This window comes from Glycine soja, chromosome 4 (genome assembly GCF_004193775.1).
Source record: "Glycine soja cultivar W05 chromosome 4, ASM419377v2, whole genome shotgun sequence".
Lineage (NCBI taxonomy): Eukaryota > Viridiplantae > Streptophyta > Magnoliopsida > Fabales > Fabaceae > Glycine > Glycine soja.
In genome coordinates, this window is record NC_041005.1 from 6,738,795 (window position 1) to 6,765,993 (window position 27,199).

A 27,199-nucleotide genomic window follows, 5' to 3' on the forward strand; every position below is an offset into this window, starting at 1 on the left:
AAAGGACATTGTCAAAAACTTGGGCAAATTATCATAAAAACAATATTTCCATCTTAATTCTTAAATCTGAGAAAATATTTCTCTCTTAAAAAATTATCATACATTGTGAAAGATAACTAGGTAAGTTTTCAACAGTCAATTATAATGATGAAATAATATTTTTATAAATCGTATTTATAAATGAATTATCAATTTTTAAGTCATCATAGTTTCTCTTAGAACATCTACAACACAATTACTATGCGAATTGATTAAAAGTAGGACAAATTACTTATTAAAATCTGTTGTTTTCTTATACAAGCATAGCTGCTTCTATAAGCAATGTTAAGTACCCAAAGACAGTAGTTACTAACTTCCTTTCAACTTTATTTTTTATCAACAAATGTTAATTGTTAATTTTTGTTAGAATGTTGGTAAGAGAGATTCATATTCATGATCTCTCCCTTCCTCCTCCTTTCAGGGTTGTCTATAGATTACTAGTTTACTCATTTGAGGAATGTTCCTCAAGTCTTGATACTTTGATTGTTGTCTTTTGAATTAAGGAATTGGCTAGTGTTCAACCGATGGCTAAGTACCCTAAAAAAAATTTCTAGGCCAAGAATTAATAAAGAAATTAAAAAAAATAAGTAAAACACTTAGTTTATCAATCTTAACATAAAATAAATAGTAAATACTCTTATAAATTGAGTAAAACACTTAGTTTAACAATCTTAACATAAAATGAATGCTAAATACTATTATCAATATTTCCTGCTTTCTCTTCAAACTCTGATGATAGAACTATCGTACATCTAATATACTCTTTCTCTACTCATCTCTAAACAACCGGTTTTTCTCATCACTTCAACCTTCTCTCTAATAAACTCATTCTTAATCTTATATGAGATATTCACTTATATGCACCATTCTCATATTTACATTATATTTATTCTTAAGACTTGGCTCCATATGACATCACGAGTCTTTTCTAATATAGTTTAGAGAGTTTTACACCTTCCGTTTCACACACCTCACCACAAATCTATCTTGCCACATTTGAGTCGAAACTAATCTATCGAATGTTGTTTGTTTCTTTCCAACAAGGATCCCGGGAAAAAAGAAAAAAAAAATCCCTCTAAGAAACACTTGATTATGTCACATTAAGAAACAGAACAAAAATGTATAATGCAGAAAAGGTTTCATTGGTGATGTTGACAGTTATTAAACAAAAATAATGGAAGTTCTCCTATAGGGACTAGGGAGCATGTTGAAAACTGCGGTCAACAACATGTTTTAGGCAACTCGAGCTACAGCAGCATGTATCGCATCCGCTAGAAGTGGGACAGTTTTGGAACTCAGACCAGCCATGCTAATCCTCCTGCAAAACAAACCGTGCACGTTAAGTCATCTGGAACTTCGGCATAAAACATAAGGGTTGTCAAACATGTTTTCAACATAGTTGACATTTCTTTTTATAGAAGATGAAATATGTGTCTATATATATAAATCACATCCTGAAGAAAATTAATGACAATGCCTATGTAGTAGATTTGCTGAAAAACGTGTTCAACATAGTTGACATTTCTCTTTATTATCCAAGTACCAAGAAGAATCTAACTTGGACAAGTTCTTCTTTGAAGAGGGGAAGAATTGATGTGGAATAATATTTGTTTTAGACAATGGTTGCTAGGATACGTAGTTGTTTATCTGATAATGTTTGTTTTGGGTTTATCCTTCTGGTAAAGATGATTTAGTTCAGTTGTTAACATCTATTATCTTGTTCCTTAGTGTTAGGAAAAGTTAAGTGCAAGAGGCATATATATATATATAGACTTAAACTAGCTACTGTGAAGCCTTCAAATTCAAGTATACAGTTAGTAAAATAATAGTTTTTTGCTTTTAGTGATATAGCTATTCGTGTAATGACTATTTTTCCCCCCTCTTTCTATCATCCAGCGTCAAAAAGGGTTTAAAAATGTAACCCCCGTACATGAGGCATATTCAACTTCATGTTTATTTTACACCAAAAAAGAATTTGACAAATGCATGGTAAGCAAGATAACAAGGTGCATTGCTGCCATATTCACAATTGACTAGAGCATAGAACACGGAGAAAAAAAAGAGAATGCATGTCATATTCATTTGAACTCATTCAATGAAGTCATAATAAATAGAGTATCTTACCCGTCAGATGTCATGTATATATGGTACTCTTTAGTCATGAAGGAAACTTGTTCCGCATTCAATCCAGTGAAAGTAAACATTCCAATCTGCTTGATAATGTGACTCCAATCACCAGGTGTGCCTGACCAGTTAAAGGAGAAATTATTATAACTGCAGTAAATGTATCACAAAAACAAAACTAAAAAGAACAGAGTAAGATGGTAAAGAATGAGCAAACAAGTAGTAGCTTCTTGCGTACTAGTGCAAGTGCAACAATAATGATACAGATCCATCCAAAAAGACAAACTAAAGGAATTGAAAAAGGAGCTCGGTAGAGGCTGACCTCAGAAATGTAAAGCATAAAAAATAAAAAAATAAAAATGATACAGATCCATCCAAAAAGACAAAACTAAAGGAATTGTAAAAGGAGCTTTGTAAAGGCTGACCTCTGGAACGTAAAGCATCGAAAAGTTCTTGGCGCATATTGATGATGCGATCAGCCATTGCCTTCAACTCAATAGTCCAGTCATTGAACAAATCCCTGAAAGAGAAGAAAAAACAAGTGGGAAATTTTAACAGAAAAAAGTCACCTAGCAAAAGAATGTGTACAAGGAACACCTCCTTGGCAGTATTAAATATATCGACACAACCAACACATATGACGAAACAATCACAACCAGTAAAATCATCATCTTGGATATAGACAATGTTCACTAGAATCTCCCATCTAATCAAACATATATTGGAAGAATGGCCTCTATAAATATCGAAGTACCATCATATTCTTTACCATTTGACAGGGCCATTCAAGACTAGTATTCATCAGAGAAAAAAAAAAAAGCAGTGGGGAAAGAATAATAAGATAGTCAGCAACAAATCCTTCTTTGTGTAGCAGAAGTTTGGCTCATTACCGGTCCTTGAGAATGGCAGCCACAATGGATGCACCATGAATAGGAGGACTTGAGTACATGGGCCTAATCACTAGTTTCAGCTGGCTCTCGACCCTGCTTGCAACATCAGCTGACTTGCAGACCTAGGTGAGTTTATTTTTAAAAAAATGGGGAAACTTATCAAAACACTAGAAGCTTTTAGTCATCAAAGAAAAATGAAAGTATAAAGTACATTATATGCGCTTAGGATACAAAGAAAATAATAAGATTCAATGGGACAAAAAACATGCACGATTCACTTATTGGCACTGATAAAAAACTTCATTCTCTCCATTTAATGCTTTAAAAGTTCTTACAATGCTTAAGGCGCCAACACGTTCCCCATAAAGACCCAGATTCTTTGCATAGCTTTGTGCCACCAGCAATTCACCCCCATCAGCAACAAACAAACGAACAGGCTGGGCATCTGCATCTAGACTTCCGCTAGCAAAACCCTTCAGAACAAAAAATGATAGTTTAAAAAAATATTTTTTAATCAAAGAATGGGCATCTGAGACATAGTAAAGAAAAATTATTGTGGACATGAACCACCAAGGAAAGTGCCAAGAAAAAGGAAGCTTAACACTCGAAGTTTGATTTTTTCTGCCTGTGCAAAACATCAGGATTCAAGGGATTTCAAGTGGACGGATTTGTAATTTTAATGCACGAACACAAATTTCACAATGGTGAGAAGCAAGATGTTAGTTGCATGCAGAGAGCTTACCTGATAAGCACTGTCAAAGAAAGGTAACAAAGCTTTTGATCTTATTAGCAGCCTAATCTGCTCCCATTGCTCAAGGGTTGGATCCACACCAGTGGGGTTATGTGCGCATGCATGTAGCAAAACAATAGATCCAGATGGAGCAGAACCAAGATCTTCTAGAAGTCCTGTAAGGAACAGACGAGAAGGTAACATTAAATAAAATAAACTTGATGAATATGAAATTGATCATGATACAATAAGTAACAAACACTTCACAGCTTGATAAATAATTTCCAACCTTGAAAATCAAGCCCTCGTGTTGCTGGAGCATAGTAGCGATATGTTTTGACAGACAACCCTGCTAAGTTGAAAACCTTTGGGTGATTACCCCAAGTTGGTGTTGGCAAGTATATAGTCCGCTGAGCAGACAAGTGCAGTAAAAAAATGTTAAGGTGGGATCATCAAATTAACATCAGTTAAAAAGGAGGATAAGAAGGAGAAAAATATCAAGGACAAAGCACTTTACTTGGTGATAGTGTTTAGCCAAAAATTCACCCCCAACTCTTAATGAACCAGTTCCAGACAAGCATTGAACAGTGGTAACCCTGTTGTCTTGAATAGCAGGGCTATAACAAAAAAAAATAAATGTAAGCACAAAAAATTAGGTACTGATCAGCAAAAATCTTTACAAACAAGAAAGCACTTATATTGTTTTTATTATTAACCTGTCAGCCCCAAAAATGAGCTTAGCACTCAATTTATTAAAATCAGCTAGCCCAACAATCGGAATATATTCCTTGTTGCGTGACCTGAAAATAATGCAGAACAGAACATCATAAAAAGTTCAGAGTACAATGCCACCGGAAATGACGAGAAAGAAAGTATATATATATAGTCAGGTACTAACACGTCATTTATGAGTTGCTGCTCAACTCGCCTCACTACATTCAAAACAAGAGGTTTTCCTTCCTGGAACAATTCTCAGTATTAGTAAAACTCACAAGTTTCCAGCTGAATGATTATATTCGATCATTTTTAGTTACATTACAGGTCATTCTCGTGATTCATCCGCTAGCATTTTCAGCAGCCAAATCATATTAAACTAACGATTATATTTATGAATTAACATAATCTAGTGAGAAATAAACACAAGTGTAATCAAATATCAGTCTGACCTCAGTTCGGTAAGCACCAACTCCCAAGTTGAGCTTAACTGGACTTGGATCTTTGTTATAAGCAACAGTTACCTATTTATTCAAACACGCAACGAGAGTCAATAAAACAGAGCAAAAACTGAAAACGTTTCGTATGAAAGTAGCTTAAGATTAACCGCTTCGGTATAAAATTTACGTGAACTAATTTTCAATCGTGCCGTGCGGCTTCAAAATTCATACGTAAACATAATCGCAGCTTAAGATCACGCAAGGAAACAAAGAATTTGCACAATAATCAAACCACACCTAGATTCATTAAACAAAATTGATCTCGAATAATCATCCAAAAATAAAAATATTCAAATGATGTATAGATCGTTGAGAGCGCGATCTTAGAAACTCGAAGAACGAAAATAAAAAAAGAAAAAGAAGATGAGACGGCGATATCGTGTCATGCGTTATATAATAGAGATGAATTTGAATGAAGAGTGATGCGAGAAGAAAAGAAGAATATTATACCCCGAGGATAGGATCTTCGGGAGCACGAACGAGGTGATTGAAGACGGAATCTGAAGAAGCAGCGGAGATGCCGTCGTGAGAAGCCATTTGATGAAGGAAGTGTCTGGAGAGAGTGTTGAGTCTGCGATGAACAATAAGAATCCAAAAGAATAACTATTAATTGGCTTTTTTGGTTTTGATGGTCCCTGTAATTAATAGAATAGAAAAGTATTCCCTCCACAAATTACAAATTCACTTTTTTATATATATATGTAAGAAGAACGAATGAATTTGTTATTTTTTTATTATTTTCTATACTACTACTGAGGGCGAGCCCTGGTTTGGTGACTTGTATCGTATAATCGCTTTCTTCATTACGGTTCGTCGCTTCCATTTTATCATGCAATAAAGACATGATACATACCACTTTCTAACATAAGCTATTATTATAACTAGTTATTGAAATTAACACCGTGCAAGCCGACAAGACATGTATCTTATTGTAAATAACAATATGGTAAGCAGGAATATGAATATATAAGATTTTCTGTACCATCCATCGTTTAAAAAAGAATTATAGTATTGGTGACACTTAACTAGATTCACCTTCACGAGTCATGACCAAATATTTTAATTATAGTTAACCTTTTAGACATAAATCTAGTTCGATCTTGACTTTGTCAATAATTTAGACAGACATCAAATTAATCTTATAATTATGTACGTTCAGATATTATCTATAGCAAAGTCATAGAAATTTAAAAGATCTTATAAATATATATTATAAAAGAAAAATATAGTATAAACCTAAAAAATTACTTTAATATATTTCTTAAAAAAATAGGTTTTTTATTTAAAAAATATAGCTGAAACACACCATTTCACTTTCTTATCCTCCATCTTCTTTCTAATTTTTCATCTCTCAGCCTTCCACTTATTTTTTTTCATTGTTTCAAAATTCATCAAATTTATTACATTCTTGTGACACTCTCAAGCATGGGAATGTGGTTAGATTAAAAGGAAATATCACTCGTTTTCTTAAAATTTTTATAAGGTAAATTTATAAACCATTGAGTTAGATGGGTATTTTATAACATTATGAGTTGTGTGAGAAGGGTTAGAAAACTAAGTATTAGGAATTATTGTGGTTTCCTCAAAATCTTATGTATGTTAAATTTGGAAATTTTGCCTAATTTTTTATTCTTTTTATTTTAAATGCTTAGATTCTATGAAAAATATAACGGTTGATCCTCCCAACAGCATTGGAAGGCATTGATTGCGTTCTTTTTTGTGTGAGTAGTTAATCTACTTAGCGGCATTTCTTAAATTCTTTTAGGAGAAGCAAGTAAACTCCAAAAATATATTATTTTGTGATCTTTGAAATTCTAGGAGTAGTTGAGAATGAAGTAAAATGTTTATCTTCGCTTGATTGGAATTTATTCCTTGAGATTTTTTATAAGGTATTTAAGAGTGGATATTGGATTATTTATTTATTTATTTATTTATTTATTGTGAGTTTATAATTGATTGTTGCTCGCTACAACGGAAAGATAATGTAGCTTATGAGTCAAAAATTCATAGTATATATATGTTTTTTTTTTTGCTGCAACGAAGAGAGAATGTAACCTATGGGTTGAATATTCATAGTTTCTAAAGATCCGTTCGCTGCAACGAAGAGATAATGCAACCTACGAGCAAAGTGTCGTTGTTCTATAATTAGCGGTCGCCACAATGAAGAGGTAATGTGATCTATGTGCACATAGTAAAATGAAAGTTTTTACAAAGTTATTATTCTTGAATACAAGTTTATATGTAGTTCTAAAATTTTTCAAGGGAGTATACAATAGTTTCTAAAAGTAAGTTGTATTTATTTCACTTTTATTTAATGTCATTTAAATTCTTTTTGGATGTAAAGACTTGTATTATGTTTGTGCTCTCCTTCCTATCCGGTTTATATTTTATGCTCTCACTAAGTCTTCGAGACTTACCCCCTTCTTTCATTTTTGTCCTCAGACACACAGATAGTCAGCTTACTTCCTAGGATTTGCTGACTTACCCAAGAATTTGTTTATCTTTTTGGTAGGCCTCCATTGCGTTTGATGAAAAATATTTTTTTTGTGACTCCAGTATAATGCGACTATAGGGATAAGGGTAAGAATAAATATAGAGAAAATTCCGTTATTTTGAGATGTAGATGATCTTATCTTATAGATATGCTTATGGTGTAATTATGAAATTTTGAGACACTTTGATGATTAGTATGTATGACCAACATCACTATTAATTGATATTTTGGATAATATGTCAAGGGTTTATGTTGTGATCTATAACCTTGATATCTAACTATTGGATCTTAATATATGTATATATAGATTTGCATGGATATATGATATATTTTCACAGGTTATTCAATATGGGGTTTGTCTTGTTTTTAGGGGAAACTCTATCGAATTTTCGATAACCCATTTTGGTTAATCTTTTAAATGTGATTTGGAATGAAATACTCTTAGACTAGCCAGGCTAAGGAAATTATAGTTTGTGCATCAATTATGGTCTAAGAGTGAGTCGTGACAATAACTCTACAAAAGTTATCAAGAAAGTGGTTTTGTTCTTTTTAAGTTTACCCTAGCATATTTCTTATTCATGTTAATGAATTATCATGAAACGCATAAAAAATTGGGATATCAGTCCACATGTTAATTGGCTTGCAATTTGGCCATAGGGATGGATCCCGAAATAATTAAAAAATGAAACAAATAAAAATATTAATTTAAGTCCTATTTTTAAAAAAAAGTTAACAAGATAATTATAAATTATCATATGAGATTTAAATTAGGTAAACATTAATAACTTGTTTATAATTGTTGACCTTGATCAAACCTTTTAAACTAGGTTATTGTCAAACACCTTCGGACTAAGGTGATGTTGTGATAAGCAGCATCTCACACAGTCAAGCATATGGGTTGACGAGGATGCCTTGGCCTGACATCGCAAGGGCCTAAACTCAAGGTTTCTGAGACTTCTATGGGACATGACTCTTACTACTCAAAACCACAACCTGAATCCTTAAGTTCCTCATTAGGTTTGGACCTTAATTTAATCTTGAGTCGAATATCACCTCAGGCCTTCTCCGTATCTAAATATGATCCTATTTTGATAAACTTATCATAAATACTTAAGATTGGTTAACTTTAATATTATAAAAAAAATCCATTTAGTTTCGTCTAAAATTTATCCGAAGACTGTACGTCTACACCGTTCGTCCTGAAACGCACACCTCATTTCTTGTAATATACTAATAAACCGCAAGAATATAGGATTTGAGAGCCTTGTGTTTGATGAGTAGCAAACAGGTTTTCGATCTTGCTCGGCTGTCAATTTATTTCGCCGCTAAATTATTGCATAATTCTATACTAGTACAATATAACTTTGTTGCTGGGAGACAGAACACAGTGTTTAAGCTATAAATCATGAATTAAAACGAGCAACACATGAAGAATTATTAACTTCTGTAAGCCCTCTTTTGAAACAATAAATGGATAAGTTAATTCGTTAAATAAAATCAAGTTGAGGAAAGAAAATTTTAGAATTACATGTAGAAAGCTAACTACATCCTCCACCTCAAAAACACAGACTCCTCAGGAAAAACTCGGCCTGGCAAGCAAGTAGAAAGGGAAACCTACAACGGAATACTATCAAATCCTTTTAGCGTCTTACAGGCAGTAACTCACTCCAGCTTTATACCGTCCATCTCATTGATCACCCCTTCAAGCTGCAAACAAAACACAACAAAATGGTCAAACAAGAGTCAAGAAACATGAAGAAATCTTAGCAAATAAGAAAATTATGCAACAGAATGCATACGAAGCATACCTTGACAATCTGACGCAAAAAGTAATCCCCATAACGTTTGGCAGGCTTAGACTCCATAACATGAATTGTGTCCTGCAGCAAATGAAGAAGACATTCAAAATTTGCAGCACCATTTAAGATAGAAACTGGTGAACGGCCATACAGTTCAATTCCAAAAACCTAACTTTTGCATGACACTATGAACCCCTTGTCCAATGTTTACAGCATTGGCACAAGGTAGTCAAGCAGGTGTCCATTCATCACTGACATCCCTGTGCACTTGGATTATTCTTAATATAAATAGAAGTAAAACATAAGCCAATTAAAACATAAAGGATAAGACCAATCAAAAGACAATCACTGGTGTACTGCTGACTCAGTAATGTATTTGGGGGTTTATCTTTAATTCAACAAGGATTTAGAGAGCAAAGAAATGCTATTATTATCAAAGAAACGATTTTAACTGAAAAAGACACTCATGCCAATATGGCCTGGAAAATCTGTTAACATCCCCAAATAGCATTTGAAATAAGAGAAAAGGAATATTCAGGAAAAACTAGTGAGCAAGCTTACATCATCAATATAGAAATCTAAATCGGCATTGGATGTAATTTTCCCATCACTATCAACAGCATGTGTCTTGTGCTTGTATGTCATCAAGATAGTCCTGCCAAGCATCAAAATGGAAATACATGAATAAGCTTATGCACAAAATTTATATTTTATAAACAAAATTCCTGATAATCAAGGGGGATGCTAAAATAATTGGATGTCCTTGCAACCTTAAGGTGGGTTCATCCACTTCCATGTAACTTGCAAGTTTTGTGAGGGAGATTGTTGAATACACTTTCAAGAAGGTGCGGACACCTGATAGCAACTGTTGTTGCTTTGCTTCATAAAGGAACAGTTTCAACTGAAGTCTATAGGCATCCTGACAAAACAAATAATATTTAGTTATTCACATGGAAAAAAAGGGGAATTAAGGGAGCAAAAAGAATATCCAAACAATTATTTCTAACAAGTTGAGCAACTCTGCCAGATCAATGCAAACCTTTAATGAATCCATAAACATAGAAGGCCCAAGGTGTAAATAGAAGTCTAAGAACAACATTATGAAAATGAATACCAAGTTTCAATAAAAATTTATCTCTTCACTGTAAAATTAAATAATAAAATACAGAAAATACACACTCTTAAGATTAAGGTATCTAACATCCTCTTTAATGAAATCAATGGGCAAGAACTCTAAAATATCAAAATTCACTTCAATGTAGTTCGCTAACTGTCCTTTAGTTGATCATGTTCTCTTTTTCGGTGTACAGTTTTTAGTTTTTAGGGGATGGATAAATATTCCTGACCAGATAACATTTCACCCATTAAGATTGTGGAAGGAGAAAAAATTAGTTACAAGCTCAATAAAGAGAAACAGAACTTCAAATTTCGGTTCAAATGGAGCTAACTTCAAATTTGAAGTTTTGGGGGGTTATGCACTCACTCCAAATGCTTTTTTTAGTGACCCACATTGCATCAAAGGCATACCTGATTGTAATTTACTAGAGGCTCCTCGAAACTAGGTGCTGAAGGGGTAATGAACTTGGGGCATGCATATGAGAAGAGCTCATCATAGATAGCAAATGCCTCATCATCATACCTCTGCATTCTAACCATCTTTTCACCATACTTCTCACGTAACTGAGAGTTCACAGTTTCATCAACAAGCCTGCTTTGGGGGCAGAGTGAAAGGCTAATTGCCAGTAAGGCATACATTTGTTCATTTTTCTTCAGTATCTGCTCATATTGGGGTGATTTCTGATGATACTGCTTTGTCTTAAAGATGTACAAGAGAATTTTGTTAAATTCACGAATTGCTTCCACATATCTGTAAAAGAGGCTACAGGTTAGGTCATGTAATGAGATAATACAAAACATTATCTGGTGGAATAGAATTCTTCAATAGAGACGCAACCTTCAGACAGCCTTTCTTAAATGGAGCATTATTTTAAGCCAACATGCAACAAACTTCATCCAAAACAATGCATGGGGGAATATGTTGGATTATTGGTCTAGTCTTCTAATCAGAAGAAATATTGCAAGTGCATAGTACTCCAGAATAGTTGAGTATTTACCCATTCCTAACTTTTTTTAATAAATTTTGGATGCTCAATCGTACTTCATAAAGTACAGAATCAAGAAAGACAAAAGACAAATCCCATAACACACTTACATATTATAAGCTCATGGATTGGAAGAGATTCATGCTATTCAGAAAGAGATCATAGACATTTTCAGATGAATAGAAAGAGAATAACTTCCATTAAGTGATTTATTAGATAAAAAAAAACAGAATCTTGAGAAATGAGAACTATCCAAAATTCAGAATAAGTATGGGAAGGAGCCATTGAACAGCTGGAAAAAGCCGCGGCCCAAATATGGAAATTCAATACAGAAGTAGATCAGTTTCAGCTAAAAGGCTATTCTGAGATGGAACAAGAAAAAATTGAATTTCATTAATTCAATTTTATATGACTGTGAAACAATTAGAAAAATACGAGGCAAAAGACCAGCCACCATTGTTCAAAGACCAAAACAAATCTCACCCCCAACTATCAACACAAAACAGCAGTCACTAACAACATTATGAAGCTATTAATTCAAGAATGTGATTACATAAAACACAAACAAAAATAAAATGATTACCTGCGGAGCATGAGATTGGCGAAACCATAGTGATAAATGGTGGTGATGTGACTCCCAATAACACTGGTATAAACCCCTTGCTGAGTAATATCAATAGGAAGCAAGCACTTGAGCCCGGTATGATAATCCCCCAAAAGACAATGAACCCTAAGCAAGCCCACCATGCTAAAATACCCCAACACCTTCAGCACATTGCTCCCCCCATTGTAATCATAACCATCGGTCGCGGTAAACTGCTCGAGCCCCTCCTTCTCCTGCTCCAGAATCTGAATAATGGCACTCTTCTCCACCAGCGCCTGGAGGAAGTTGAGGACCCCGAAAACATTCCAGGCCTGGTCGAACTGGCGCAAGAGGGCGATTTCTTGTTCAGTCTTGCTCTTCATCTTGGCACGGTACTGGCAGAAGCTCTGGAACTGGTAGACGAACTCGTCGACCATGTCCCATAGCCACTGGTTGGGGAGCTGCATGTTGACGACGCCGTGGAGGACAACCTGGAAGAGGCTGCAGTAGTTGTCCCACGAGTCGATGCGCTGGCGGAGCGTCGGAGTGAGACGAGCGTAGAGGTGGCGGAACCACATCTCGCGGTAGAGGAGGCAGAAGACGTGGTCGTTGTCGACGTAGTGCGCGACGGCGTCCACGGAGGGCCACGGGGTATCCTTGAAGAGACGCTCCGAGAGGGTCTGGAAGGAGCTCTCGTACATCTGGTGGATCTCGTACACGTTCTTTTCGCGGATGTGACGGTACAGGTGAACCACAAAAGATTTTACCGAGTCGGGGACAAAGTTCGGGTCGTACCCTAGCTCCTGCGGTTGCTGCGAGCGCTCTTCGAAGTCTTGGTTCGCCATGGTTGGAAGATGGAACAGGGTTCAGGGGATAGAGGTGCCGATATAGAAGAACTAGGTTAGGGTTTGCGCACGCACACCGTCATAGAGGACTGAGTAAGTTAACGAAACGCTATTTACCGTAACAAAAATAAATGAATAAATTGCTCAGAATATATTTTATTCAGGGACACCACAACTAAAGTATCGGGCTTCTTGTATATATCCAAAGTTTAATAGGTTGGATAAAAAAAATGAAAAAAGATATGGAAATATCTCCAAATAATAAAGTGAAGAGTTAAAATACAGTTTTTACTATCTTAACTCTTGTATTTATATAAGCAATAGGGTAAGAAAATTAATTCTTATCTTGTCTCTAAATTGTTAAAGTTTTTCATAACAGTAAATTTAGAGTCAATTAATTCAAATTTTGTAAATTTATATATTTTTTATAAAAAAAAAATCAACTTCTCTTATTAAAATAAGTATAAGAAGTGTTTATATTATATCACCAACTTCTCTTATTTTAAAAATTACTTTCCTTTCTTAAGAGATAATTATGTACTATATTTTAGTTTATTTTAATGTGCATAAATCCATTTATAAAGAAGAAGGTCATCATTTAGCTAAATTTAATGTGATATTATCAATTTTCAAATTTTAATAGATGACTTAAACACTTAGGGTAGGGTGTATTTAATTTTACATTTAGATGGATGGACACACATTCCAATGTACATTTGTGAGAAGCTTCAACTTATTACTTTTAATTCAACATCAGTTTGAAGTTTCCAACGAAACAACAAACATGCACTTGTATTATTTTCTTCAAATTTTTATTTATAAACTTTTTATCTTTAATATTTTGAGTTAGTAATAGGATTATTCGGTTTGGAAAGATGTTTTCTTGTTTTATTTTTTTTAATTATAAAAATATCACATTATTTTTTATTTTATTCTTAAATACTTGTACATGAAAAATGAAACATTTTTTTATTTTCAATTTTTATACAAAACATCTGAAAATAAGAATTAAATTAAAAATCAAGTAACATTTTTAAATTAAAAAAGATAGTAATATTTTCTGAAATCAAATAGACTTTAAGGTTCGTACTCTTCTTGAGTTTTTTTCACATATATCTTTAGAAACAATCATATTTGGGACATAATAAATACTAAATTTAAATATAAGTGCACATACCCAATAATTTGAGACTAAAAAAGCAATTAAGAAAAGGCAGGCCCATAGAGAGAAGACCAGCAAGTGCGGTTCGGCAACCCATCCACCTTAGGAAAGGCAAAGCTTGGTCATTCCCAATTTAATTATTATTCACAAGCTAAACTACACAAACTGTACCTATTGGACCAGACCAGATGAAATCGTAGTTCAAAGTTGAGCATCAAATCCATCCTTCTTTAATCAACATTTGCTTTTGTCATATGATACATGTCAACATTTTTGTCCAAAACTGATTTCCATACCATGCAGCATTCTTTTAAGGCATGAAGGCTGGAAAAGATGATGTTTCACACTGAATTTATCCAGTTCAGAGTCTTTGCCTGTTTAAGTTAGTATGTGTTGAATGAGGTGCCTCATCATAGCTGTCAGGTTCATCTTCTTCATCAGAAGAAAGAAGGGATGGACCCATCCATGCCTTAAACCCTTCATTAACACGCCTTTCCACCTCTGGTGTGACTTCCAGGGGGCTCGCTTCCAGCATTTCCAACCCTAGATTTCGACCACTAAAATTTCCCTCGTCAAGAATTGTGGCTGCCTTTCTCCTCAAGAAGAAGGCAGTACCACCATATAGTACAACCAGTCCCCAACATGCAATTTCATAGCACCAAAACAGAGGTTTAGAGCAGTTGCTCATCAATGTCAAGAGAGTTGAACCAAGAAACAAGGCAAGACCACCAAAGACGATAGCAAAGATAAGGTTTAAGATGGACAGACAGCGAACACCTCCTGTAAGTTATCCAAAGAAATAAAAAACTTAAATCAATTTTGAACACATAAAATTATCAAATATCAGAAGAAATGAAGATTACAACTGATGCCATAATTTGAAAGCGAGAAAAAGCACACAAAGGAAAAAATCATTTAGAAGAAAACATACCCCGTCTCGAAGCACAATAATTATTTTCAACCACCTTCAAGCATCCATGCCTATTTGGAGCAGAATATGCAACAGTCATGCCTGTGAAATAATTATCATCATCATCATATTTTTTAAAAAAAATCAAGCATAACCAATGAGATAATCTCCACAATTATGGCCCAAAGCTTTTAGAACTAATAAGACAAGTTATTTAAACCCCAAAAACAGAAATTCCTGTGAGACAAGATAACGCACAGGAACAATCAAATGGGTATTTATGCAACTTGTGTTTCTAAAAAATTAAATATTAGACTTAAATTGCATTTTTTATCCCTTCAGTTCAGACTATGTGATTTTGGTCCCTCTAATTTTGCTGGAGCCAATTAAATCTCTATGTTTAAACTTTAAACTAAGCAAATTTGTTTCTATTGTCAATTTTTTTTACTAAAACCCTCAAATGCTCATTTTCTACTAAAAATCCTAATAAAATGCCAATTAAATTTCTGCCTTTTGCTCAAAATTCACCTACCAAAAAATCAGGTTTCACCAAATATTAAAATAAAATAAAAATCTCTCTTCAAACCCTAATCCCTTATCTTATAAAATCCTTCAAATTTTATCATGTTTGTACTTTGTACTAATTTTCTAACTTCTAAATTTTTGAATTATTTCATATCCCAAATCCATTATCAATCCTCAAATATTTGAACAGAAAATAATAATTTGAGGGTTGTAGGTAGAAGAAAAATTGATAGAGACCAAATTTCCAAAAATAACTTAGGAGACCAAAATTGCACACAATCCACATCCACACTACCAAAGAATAGATGAATTATTAATAGAGGGTCAGTAGTCAGTACAGTTAAAAACAAGTTTTGTATGAAGAGGTGGTGTAAGATACAGGAATTAGAGACCACTCTGTAGGCACCACAAACCATTGATCTATATTAGTTCAACATCAGGATTTCCAGAACAAAGTGCCTTTGTTCTGCAAAAAGTTAAGCTATAGAAATGAAATATGAAATATATTTCAAAACATAGTTATGTGGCTGACAATCATCCACATTATTTACCAAATCTGTGGAAAGAGTTCCCATAGTTAGATCTGTGGCATTATCCAAAAGTCCAGTAAAAGGTCAGGGGGTTGTATTGAAAATATAAATGAGAAATACTCAAACAGAGTAATGGACGGTTGTGCGACTATTGGATTCCCAAATTTGTGCAGTTTTCTTAAGTTTAAAACTGAAAACGTTAGACTTCCATGAATCAAACAGTAAAATTGTGCAGGATTGTGAATCCAAGATTTGATAATGTAGCATTACTCTACTAAGATAGTATAGACACTCTCACGTAGTCACGTATCAATTCTCTTCGAAATAGAAATTTCAGATTTGATGGCAATCATGAATTTCCACTATAAAAGGCAACATCAACAGTGCAACTCTTCCCACAATGCTTCTCCAGAAAAATATTCCCAGCGGCCCCCATTCCTGAGTTCTCTCAATGCCAAAAAATTCTACACCTCAAATGAGCCCCCACGCATAATATTCTCTCAATCATTATATTATAGTTATAAATGTTTTAAATCAAACTTATAACCAAGAGAAGAAGCCACCGAAGTGACATTAGTACATTACATATAACACAGTCTATGTAACTATATTTAGGCGCCTTTCCCCATTAATGCATAAAATCAAACACCAAATAAACAAATGGAAAAAAAATTGTGAATTATCTCTAAAAAAAAAAAACTTAACCAAAAGCACCAATGAAATTGACTTCCTTACCAGCAACGAGATATACAACGGAGAGCGCGAAAACGATCATGGAGGGAATGAACACAAGCATCCAGTAATAATCAGCAATCTCCTGGTCCGTGAGATAAAAAGCACCAGGAAACAGATCCGAATCGGAACCGCCTTTCATACCTATTTGAATAGGTTGAAGCCTTCGATCGACGCAAAACGCTCTTCTTCCATCGCTACTCGGAAACACGATTTTCAAACTGATAACAGTGGACACGGCGATTGCGAGCACGATGACGGCAACGGAAGCCACCGTCACGGGCCTCAGAAGCTTGCCCCACGCCTTGTCTTCTTCTCTGAGGCTCTCGTACTCGCGCTTCGGCATGAACGCCTGGCGAAGCGCGTCGCCGATGATCGCCATTGACGGAAGCTGCGAGATCAAGCTGGCATGGATTTGTTGAATCTAGGGTTTCGAGTCTGCTCTGAAATTGGCTTTCCAAAACCCTAACATTAATCAATTTTGTTTTAGTGAAAAGTGTATGGCTTCGAAGAAAATGGAATTTGGACGATGGTAAAGAAACTTGATAATAGTGGCAGTGATAGAAACTTGTAACTGCTTAGGGTTTGAATCGTGAATGAACAGATTGGAAGTTGAAACTAAACGTGAAGGAGATGAAAAAGACTATTCGATTTCGGTGCTCTGGTAAATTCTTTAATGATTTTGAACTACGCTTTTTATTTTTTAGGTGACGGTCGCCAGGCTGCTTTCAGGATTTGGTGCACCGAGACAAGGGGCATGTATGCATAATTTGGTATGAAATGAATAATTATTTTTCCTTTTATACTTTTTATTTTATAATTACGTCTTTTATTTTCTTTTTCTATATTTTTATTATAACTTTTCTTTCTATTTACACTTATACAATCACAAGTTACTAAAATAAAATAAGTTTATTAATTTTTCTAATAATTATTGTCAAAATTTATCTATACTATTAATTACTATTAATAAAGAAAATATTCCTTTTGGTCTACAAATTTTACGTGATTTTTTGTTTTTTTAATTAGTTTTTATTAGATTATTTTTAACTTCTAACTTTTTTCCCTTTTCTTATTTTTATTTAAAATATGTGAAGTCCCCCTAGGCAAAATAATTATTTTATTTATTGATATAATTTCATTCATAAGACCAAATTAAAAGTGATATTTGTTTATTTTTGTAATCATATTATCTTTTATACTAATTATTTTAAAATTAAAATATTACTAATAAACAATTAATGAGTAGAGAGAAAGTAATTCATAAAAATAAAAAAGTCTTGCTTCACGGGTCATGGGTCACGGGTCTCTTGACTCCCACGGAAGAATTTGTGTAACTTCAAAAAAAACTCAAAAATGATTGATATAATTTAGGTAAACTCTAACGTGCCATGAAGGGTTTTTAATACCTTGATAAGGATACTAATATAATATCACGTGTATTAATTTACAAAAGACATAATACATTTTATATTCTAAAATAGGAGATCTATAACTCTAGGAGAAATTTTATTCCGAAACAATAAAAAAACAAATAAATATTATCAATTAAATAAAATTAAACTCCTATTTATACAAATTAATTCTAATATATATATTTAATTAATAAAACACTAATATTAAGAAATTAATTGATATACACTTTGATAACAAAAAAAACTACTATACACCGGTAGTATAAAGATTTTTTAGATTGTTAACCGATAATTTTTTTTATAGTAACAATATATATCAATTAAATTCAATATTTAATAATATAGTTTAAGAAGTTAAATATATGAAATAACTTAAAATATTTTTAATCTGAAAATATAATTATAATGTTATATTATATTATTACTTTATATTATGCACAATAAATAACTAAATAATAATAATAATAATAATAATAATAATAATAATAATAATAATAATCACAATTTTTTTATCATTGTGTCACTTAATTGATACATTGGTGGAAAGAAATTGCAATATAATTAAGGTGTAACAACATTTAGTAAAATGTGTACAACAAAATTAAAAACATTATATAAGAAATTTCCACAAACATTAAAATATTAATGAATAAACATTGATATCCAAAATGTTAATAAAATTAAAATATTACATCGAATAAAATGTTTTTGAGACAAAAAAAAATATCATAAAAAAGCATTGTAGCATAATTTGTTTAAGTATTATGTCAGCTCAGGTGTTCAAATGACCTTTCAATAGTTTTTTTACTATTCAAGATTCAAAGTCAAATTTATGGTGAGCTACATTCTTGTTCCATTATTCATCTATAAACAATTTTTTTCAATCATTTGTTAATGGGATATAGTTGTAAAATTTAACAATATAAAATAGTTAACTAAAAATAATATTTAAACTTACTTTATTATGTAACCATTTGCGTCATCCAAGTTGCCACCCAAATACCATAGTCATTCCTATTTTTTAAAATCATCAATTTTTAACTTGTAATTTAATTAGTATACATATTCAATAAAGTAAATATAATAAATAAACTAATGAGTCATGCTTTTGTATGCCTCACTTTTCAAGATGCACAATTTCATATTTGCTAATTAACAATCTCTTTGTCAAGGATCGAAGAATTTATGCTCCATAAAATTTTCTATATATCGACCCTACACAAAATTTATTTATTACATTAACAATGGTGGTTAAATTAATGTCATTTTAAGCATTATAATAATGGATAATATTTACCAGTAGTTTAGCATTAAATTCTAGTTCATCCGTGTTTGATGTTGTAAAAACTAAGTCAAGGACAACAACTTTTTTCTTTGGCACATCAACAACCACCAAAAACTAATGAGTTTTCTTCGTTAACAAGGACAAATATCTATTTATACATAAGTAAAAAATTAGACTATCAAAATGTAAGGATGAAATAACAATGAAAGTTTATTGATGTTATTCACCTTTATCAAAAATTCAACTTTACCCATAAAAGAATCTTGATAACATTCTCTCATTTTTGCTGGGCTTAATTAAATCAATAGCACAATGCTACCAAGTGAAAAGATACACTAATATTATTTTTTTAAAAACAAAAAGTCAAGTAAAAATAATATTCAAATTAACTAAATGGAATGGTGTCAGATGAAAAAAAAATACTGAAACATGGGTAGGCATGAACCAAACATTTGGGTGGTTGAATTTTGATCTAATTTCATAAGTCATCATACAGGTCACCAAATCAAGTATCTATAAATATTACCTATTAGTAATGTTAATTAATAAATAAATAAAATTAATACCAAAAGAAAGGTAGATAGATATGATTACTTCTTGACAAATTTCTTTTCTGGGCACCAAATCTTTTAATGTTTTCCTACTACCACTGCAAAAATCTCCGGATGTAGTTATTAAAATCTCATTGTTGATATATTACAAATAAGTTTATTATAATCCAATAACAACAATTATGCAAGTTTTATTTAAAAAAACAACAATCATTGTTAGCTTTAATTCATATTCAATGCAACTATCATTAAAATTTAACTAAAAAAATTTACCTATCCATTTTATCTACATTTGATTTTCCAAAACTGTATGATAAAACGAAAACTGCTCATGTGGTTAGATTGATGACTTAGAGTAGGTGTAGTTCAAGCAATTCACTTAACCACTACATGTACGGGCAAAAAAAATATTGTCAAATATATATTTTAAAAAAATATTTTTTTAACAATTACATTCACCATTTATGTCAACTCTATATCGTATCTATCTGATGAATCAAGTGGTCTCGAAATAATTAAGAAGGGGAGGTTGAATTAATTATGAATGCGTCTTAATTAATTAAAAATTGTCCTTCTTAATGTTACTAGATTCAATTAGGTTTTATTATTGAGTTATGAGAAAGTAAAGAACATAAACAATAACTTAGATAAAAGTAAGGCGGAAATAAAAAGTATACAGCGAAAAAGTAAAGAGTGTAGGGAAGAAGAAAACAAACACAAGATTTATACTGGTTCAACCATAACCCGTGCCTATGTCCACTCCCCAAGCAACCACCGGTTCTTGAGATTTCCAATAACCTTGTAAAATCATTTACAAGCAAAGATCCACAAGGGATGTACCCTCCCTTGCTCTCTTTGAACAATCAAGTGGATGTACACTCCACTTGAACTGATCCACAAGAGATGTACCATCTCTTGTTCTCATTATTACAACCCAAGTAGATGTACGCTCTACTTGTACCACAAATGATGTATCCTCCAATGTGTTAAGACAAAGAATTCTTAGGCGGTTAGTCCCTTGAATCTTTGTAAGGGAAAACAAAAGATATCTCAGGCGGTTAGTCCTTTGAAATCTTTTGTTTAAAGGGAAGAGGAAGAATCAAAAGAATTCTCAGACGGTTAGTCCTTTGAATCTTTTGGTAAGATGAAGAAGGAAGAATCAAAAGAATTTTCAGATGGCTAGTTCTTTGAATTCTTTTGGTAAGAGGGAGAAGGAAAGAAGAAGAAGAATAACACAAGTTTTTGGCCAATAAACTTATTTTACAAAAAAAGTATTGAACAAAAACTCTTAGAAAGATGAATGAATGAAAGAAATCTGTTATGCATTCTTTGAAATTCGTGTCATGGTCACATATTTATAGCCATTTTATGACTCTTGAAAAAGATTGGTGACTTTTGGCAATTTCTTCAAAACTAGTCACTTTAAGAGTTGTGACTCTTTTAAAAACTAGTCACTTAAAAGTTGTGACTCTTTTTGAAAACTAGTCACTTTAAAAGTTGTGACTTTTAAAAAATATTCAGAAACTAGTCACTTTAAGAATTATGACTTTTAGTAATTTATTTTTCAAAATAAGTCATTGGTAATCGATTACCATCATAGTGTAATCGATTACACATCAATAGATGTGACTCTTCATGTTCAAATTTAAAAATCAAAACGTTTAGAAACACTGGCAATCGATTACAAGTATTGTGTAATCGATTACACAAGTTTAAAATGATTTGAAAATGTTTTATCACAAGTTGTGACTCTTGAAATTTGAAATCTAATGTTTTAAAACATTGGTAATCAATGACATGATTATGGTAATCGATTACAGCTTTGTAAATTAGTTTGAAAAGAATGTTAGCTAGTGGTAATCGATTAGTGCCTTCTGGTAATCTATTACTAGAGAGTAAAACTCTTGGTAAAAGATTTTTCTTTGAAAAATTCTCTTGAACAAAATTGTGCTATTCAATCTTTTCTTTTTAAAAAATCTTTTTATATTTATCTTGATGCTTTTCTTAAAGTTCTTGCATATCTTGAGTCTTCTCTTGAATCTTGATTCTTGATTGAACAACGTATTCTTTGATTCTTGAAACTTGCTTGAATCTTGATTCTTGACTTGAGTCTTTGGCATCATCAAAATAAACTTGGAAAGCATTGTTTTCACACCATCGTTGATATAGTACCCTGCATTAGAAGTTATGGTTTGCAAAACCTTCAAGGGTTTCATATTTTTCTTTAAAGGTGGGAATAATTTTTTTCCACTTGTTTTTTTCTCAAAGCATTTACCGTCACCACTTGCATAAAGATTAAGTCGACATCCTTGTTTGTAAGGCGTCTTGAATGGTGTGTCAATAGTAACATGTGTTGTTAAATTCAACACCAATTCATAAAGATCATCTATGCTTTTTTTTTTACTCTTTCATATCATCCTGTTCATATTGAAAGAGCATAAAAATTAAGAATGATTTTATTCATATAAAAATTAAACACTATAGAAATAATTTTTGTCACACACTTTGTAAGAAATCTAACAATAAAAAGACAAAATATATCTCATTACTTGATGTTTGATGTGGTCAACCTCTTTAGAATTTGTTTGAGCATGATTTTCACTTGTCATGAATATTTTTTGAACAGGTTGTTGGACATATCTAATTGATATACTTTCAGCGTTTGTAATTTTGTGACCTTTTTCGGGATTTATTTTACCCAAAAATTTCATTATAACATATAATATATAACTACATAGGAATTTACCTGAAAGATATTGATAATTTAACAACCGGAGTTTTGTTTGGAAGACCTAAACCTCTTTACTTGATCATTTTTAATTTATGTTATCTTCAAGAACAATCATAAAGGACATTTATAAAAGTATAATTATCCAGAATAGAAAATGATTAATACTATATAAAAGTAAATTTCTTTTTTATTCTAAATTATTTAAAAAATAACATTTAATAATAATAAATAATTATTAAAAAAATAATAAAAACATAACCGCACATAAACAGAAAATTAAAATAATGTAAAATTAAAATAATGAAAAAATAATTACTCTTAATAACTGCAAAAAAATATTATAATATATTACATATTTAAAATTTAAAATAATAATAATGTTGAGCAATATTATATAATTTTGAAACACATATAAAATAAATAAAAAACTATTAATGCATATAAATAATATTACTGCACATAAACAACATGTAAAAAGATAACAACAGATAAATGGTTAAAAAAATCAAATATACCAATAAAGATAAAAAAAAAGTGGTACTTAATTGATGTGTAAAAAGCAAAATAAAACAATTGCATAATGTAAAAATTAAACTTCCTAGAATTTGTAACGTTTTTAAAAATACTACTATCTTATTTTTAAAATATTTGAAAAAAATGGGACGTTACCAAACTCGTCAATTATAAACCGCACCAAAGCAAGCACCTATAACTTATTCTAATAATAAGAAGAATAAAAATATAATTAATAATAATATACTATCAAGTGTCACAATTTTACCTAATAGTATCTTATAAAATGAGTAGAAATTATTATTCTGCATGTTACAGAATTTATATCATTAATTAAGAGTTTAGATATGTTTTTAATCTCTTAAATTTGAAGTTAATTACTTTAAAAAATAAATTATAATTTAGTTATTTGAATATATTTTTTAAGAAAAATCAAACAATTAAAAAATGTATAATCCTTATACTTTTAAAACACTCAATTTTTTTCCCTAATGAAAATTATTTAAATTATTAAACATAATAAATTTTAACTTTAACAAATTAAAAAAAATATATTTAAAACAATCCATTTGAAACACTTAAGTAAACATAACTTTAATGTTTTTTTTTTCGAATGCTTCCAGTCCCTGAATCCAGTTGTGTCCTCTCAGTGTTGTCCTCTCATGCTGCACCTAGAATTGAACCATAGAGATGGTCGAAAGACTCGAAACATAACAGGTTAATGACAAAAAGTGAGAAATAATTTAAGTGTAGCTTGAACAAAAGCAATAATAAAAGGTGCATATGTTCCCGTGTACTAAATTTACTAGTTAATGAAGTAATAAATAAAAAATATTTAAAAGATTGTCAAAACAATTCATTATTACACTAATTGATTTATCTTAATCTATACTTTTTCCCGTGTTATGTACTATAGTAGCATAATAACTGAAGTCAACATACTGCTTCGTCAGAAACCAATAGCCTTCAAGCCGTTGGTATGCTTATATATGACATGCATTCTCTCGTATTGCAAGAAAACAATGTCTTATTGATTTAACGATTAAATTTTTTAACATTATTTATACTTCTAATGTTTTATTACAAAACAAACCAGCAGCTAATTGATCACTCTATTTGGTTGATCATGAATCATGATAACCCTGTATAGCTTCAAATGCAAGAATGCACAATCTGGGCATGAAAATGAGGTTTGAACCCGCAGGATCTGTCCCGATCCGTCCCAATTCTGACGGGATAATTTAAGTTAACCGAGTTAGACGACCAAAATGTCGAAATGAGATCATTAATACTCAATCTTAACTTATTATTCAGCTAATAATTAATTTATAAAAATATTCTTACATGTATATAACACATTAAAATTTAAAATTATTGGATTAAATTTTATGTTACTGTTGGATTAGATTTTATATTGTGATTGTTATTTAAAATTATTTTGTCCATTATGTGAAAAATTATATTTTTTATAAAATGAGTAGAAATTATTATTCTATTACTGAATTTATATCATTAATTAAGAGTTTAGATATATTTTTAATCTCTTAAATTTGAAGTTACTTTAAAAAAATAAATTATAATTTAGTTATTTGAATATTTTTTTTGAAAAAAAAATCAAACAATTAAAAATAATATATAATCCTTATAAGCATATCTGAGGCGGGAACCCTATCCTGTCGGAAACGGGGAAGGGGATAAAAATACATCCCGTCGGATTTCGGGGGCGGGAAAACTTGGGCCCGACATGCCCGTTGCCATGCCCAGCAGAATCTCTCATTTGAGGGACTCGATCACTGCTTTCTTCCACGTGCCTCCATCATACCTTAATTATGTACCAACTTTGATATATCACAGTATTCAAGTTACATGATTTTATGGTTAACAAATATTGATGTTCATAAATCATAACTAACGGGTTTGAGGTTGCAGATTCTAGAACTGAAATATCTGATGTTCCACTTTTGTCTTGTCCAGAGCTCTACCTTTCAACCTCTTCATTAATTTCGCATTGGCAATTTAATTAGCCACACATATAGACATAGTCAAAAAGGTTACTAATGGTTTTTTTTTTTTCTTTTCATTTTTGCATTTATCAGGCCATGGAAAAACTAAAATCATTCAGAGAAAAGGTAAAGGGCAAGCAGCAATTCCTTGCTATGTATTCTAGCATTTTTGGTGGGATAACAACAGACCCTGCCGCTATGGTTATTCCCATAGATGACCACATGGTCCACAGCCCACAGGGGCCATGGTGTCTTTGATACTACAGCAATAATGGACGGGTTAGCCATTCTGAACTCAACATGAGAAGCCCACTTTGTTGCTAGAAGATCTCTTAGATCTCAATACTAGTACTTTATGTTGATTTCATATGATGAGTCTTCTGATCTACTACTCTATATGCCATTAAAAATCTTACTTCATCAACAAGCTAGGTATTAGATATATATAGAAAGACGAGCGTTTTGTTTAAAATTTAACAAAACTTACAAAATCATTAATGAAACTATTAAATTAGGAGTACGACTTCTATCCCTCGGCCTAGGATGAATATCCCTACGCCAAAGCCTAACGCCATCCTCAAATATGATATAGCCAGATACCCCATCTGGTACATGACTCGCAAATTGTTTTCGCCAAATAAACTTCGAATAACAATAAGGGTTTATATATATATATATATATATATATATCAAAGAATTTGTTTAAAAAATTGTATTAGAAAGTATGTGGCTGACATTTAGATATAAAACCACTACTATCCAAAAACATCAAAGGATCCTTGACACCCCAAAGATTAACCTCCCCCACCATCTCAATTATAATATATATATATATATATATATATATATATATATATATATATATAAATTAACTTCAAGTGACTAAAACATTATTGATTTCATATCTAACACAAAGTTAATTACAATACAAAGTAGGATTATTTATGAATTATGATGTAATAGAAAGTCTCTTATCTCATTTTTTTCTTCTTCTTTCTACCTTTTAAGATGTCAAATGATGTATTATTTTCTGCATGATAGATACCTCTACGAGCTGGATCAACACCTTGACCGCTTCCTAAGATCAGCATCCACAGCCAAAATAAACCCCCATATGATCGTGGAACCACACGAAGAATACTTATCCAAACCGTGAGTGCTTCAAAATGCAGAAACGGAACTCTAAGATATTGGGTCTCAGCAGGACCAGGAGATTTCGACCTATCTCCCTCTGGCTGCCATCCAATCATGTCTTTACGCAATCGCAATACGTGATCCGTCACCAATCAACTTTATGGGAGTTAAAGTTGTGACCTCAAATGTTCCCATTAAGCCTCAGTTTGCAACCACCAAGAGTGTGAATTATCTTCCGAACGTGCTCTCCAAGATTGAGGCTGAGGAAGTTGGTGCGTTTGTGGCCATTTGGTTTGATAGTGATGGGTTTGTTGCTGAAGGGCCTAGCATGAACGTGGCTTTTGTCTCCAAGGAGAATGAGTTTGTGATGCCTCTACGTGACAAAATTCTAAGTGGCTGCACGGCTAAGAGAGTTTTAACCCTTGCCGAGTCTTTGGTTAAAGAGGGTAAGCTTTGCGGGATAAGAATGAAAAATGTGAACGTGGAGGAAGGGAAAAAATGCAGATGAAATGATGCTACTTGGGAGTGGAATTCTTGTTCGATCGCCCTGTAGTGCAGTGGGATGAGCAGATCATTGGATGTGGTCAATACTTTTCATCACTTTTTAATGTGAATTCTAATTGATTCCTAATTTTTTCACCACTTTTTGTACAAATTCTTGAAAATGAAAAGCAAAGTAGAAACAAAATGGTAACTCTTTTGGTATCATTAACAAAAACAGTACTTGTGCTCATTAACTGAATAGACATTTCTTTTCATATATAGATCATTATCTGATGTATAAGACTCGAGTTGCCTAAATGAATAGATACAACTAATAATAAGCTTGGATAGAAAATGTTGTTTTTGTGACTCCTTATTAAGTTGCTATCATAGTGCTTACAATTT

General features: G+C 32.0%; 3 protein-coding genes and 1 pseudogene across 3 annotated transcripts; 1 reads left to right on the top strand and 3 right to left on the bottom strand.

Annotated features, from left to right (window-relative positions):
- Window positions 1-947: 947 nt before the first annotated feature.
- On the bottom strand, window positions 948-5,619 carry LOC114409091 (aspartate aminotransferase 1). Its single transcript, XM_028372396.1, has 12 exons — window positions 5,448-5,619; window positions 4,950-5,021; window positions 4,682-4,743; window positions 4,500-4,583; window positions 4,301-4,400; window positions 4,073-4,193; window positions 3,796-3,959; window positions 3,389-3,526; window positions 3,054-3,175; window positions 2,589-2,683; window positions 2,164-2,284; window positions 948-1,357 (listed from the first exon to the last, which is right to left on the bottom strand). The coding sequence occupies exons 1-12, from the start codon at window positions 5,532-5,534 to the stop codon at window positions 1,273-1,275; spliced, it is 1,251 nt and encodes a 416-aa protein (XP_028228197.1). The 5' UTR covers window positions 5,535-5,619; the 3' UTR covers window positions 948-1,272.
- A 3,218-nt stretch (window positions 5,620-8,837) lies between these two features.
- Window positions 8,838-12,964, bottom strand: LOC114409092 (eukaryotic translation initiation factor 3 subunit L-like). Its single transcript, XM_028372397.1, has 6 exons — window positions 11,976-12,964; window positions 10,818-11,157; window positions 10,061-10,209; window positions 9,852-9,945; window positions 9,300-9,371; window positions 8,838-9,198 (listed from the first exon to the last, which is right to left on the bottom strand). The coding sequence occupies exons 1-6, from the start codon at window positions 12,818-12,820 to the stop codon at window positions 9,154-9,156; spliced, it is 1,545 nt and encodes a 514-aa protein (XP_028228198.1). The 5' UTR covers window positions 12,821-12,964; the 3' UTR covers window positions 8,838-9,153.
- A 929-nt stretch (window positions 12,965-13,893) lies between these two features.
- LOC114409094 lies at window positions 13,894-17,434 on the bottom strand. The gene is made up of 3 exons (XM_028372398.1): window positions 16,683-17,434; window positions 14,914-14,994; window positions 13,894-14,762 (listed from the first exon to the last, which is right to left on the bottom strand). Exons 1-3 carry the CDS (start codon window positions 17,059-17,061, stop codon window positions 14,344-14,346), a joined length of 879 nt encoding a protein of 292 aa, XP_028228199.1. The 5' UTR covers window positions 17,062-17,434; the 3' UTR covers window positions 13,894-14,343.
- A 7,741-nt stretch (window positions 17,435-25,175) lies between these two features.
- On the top strand, window positions 25,176-26,943 carry LOC114409097 (annotated as a pseudogene).
- Window positions 26,944-27,199: the final 256 nt, after the last annotated feature.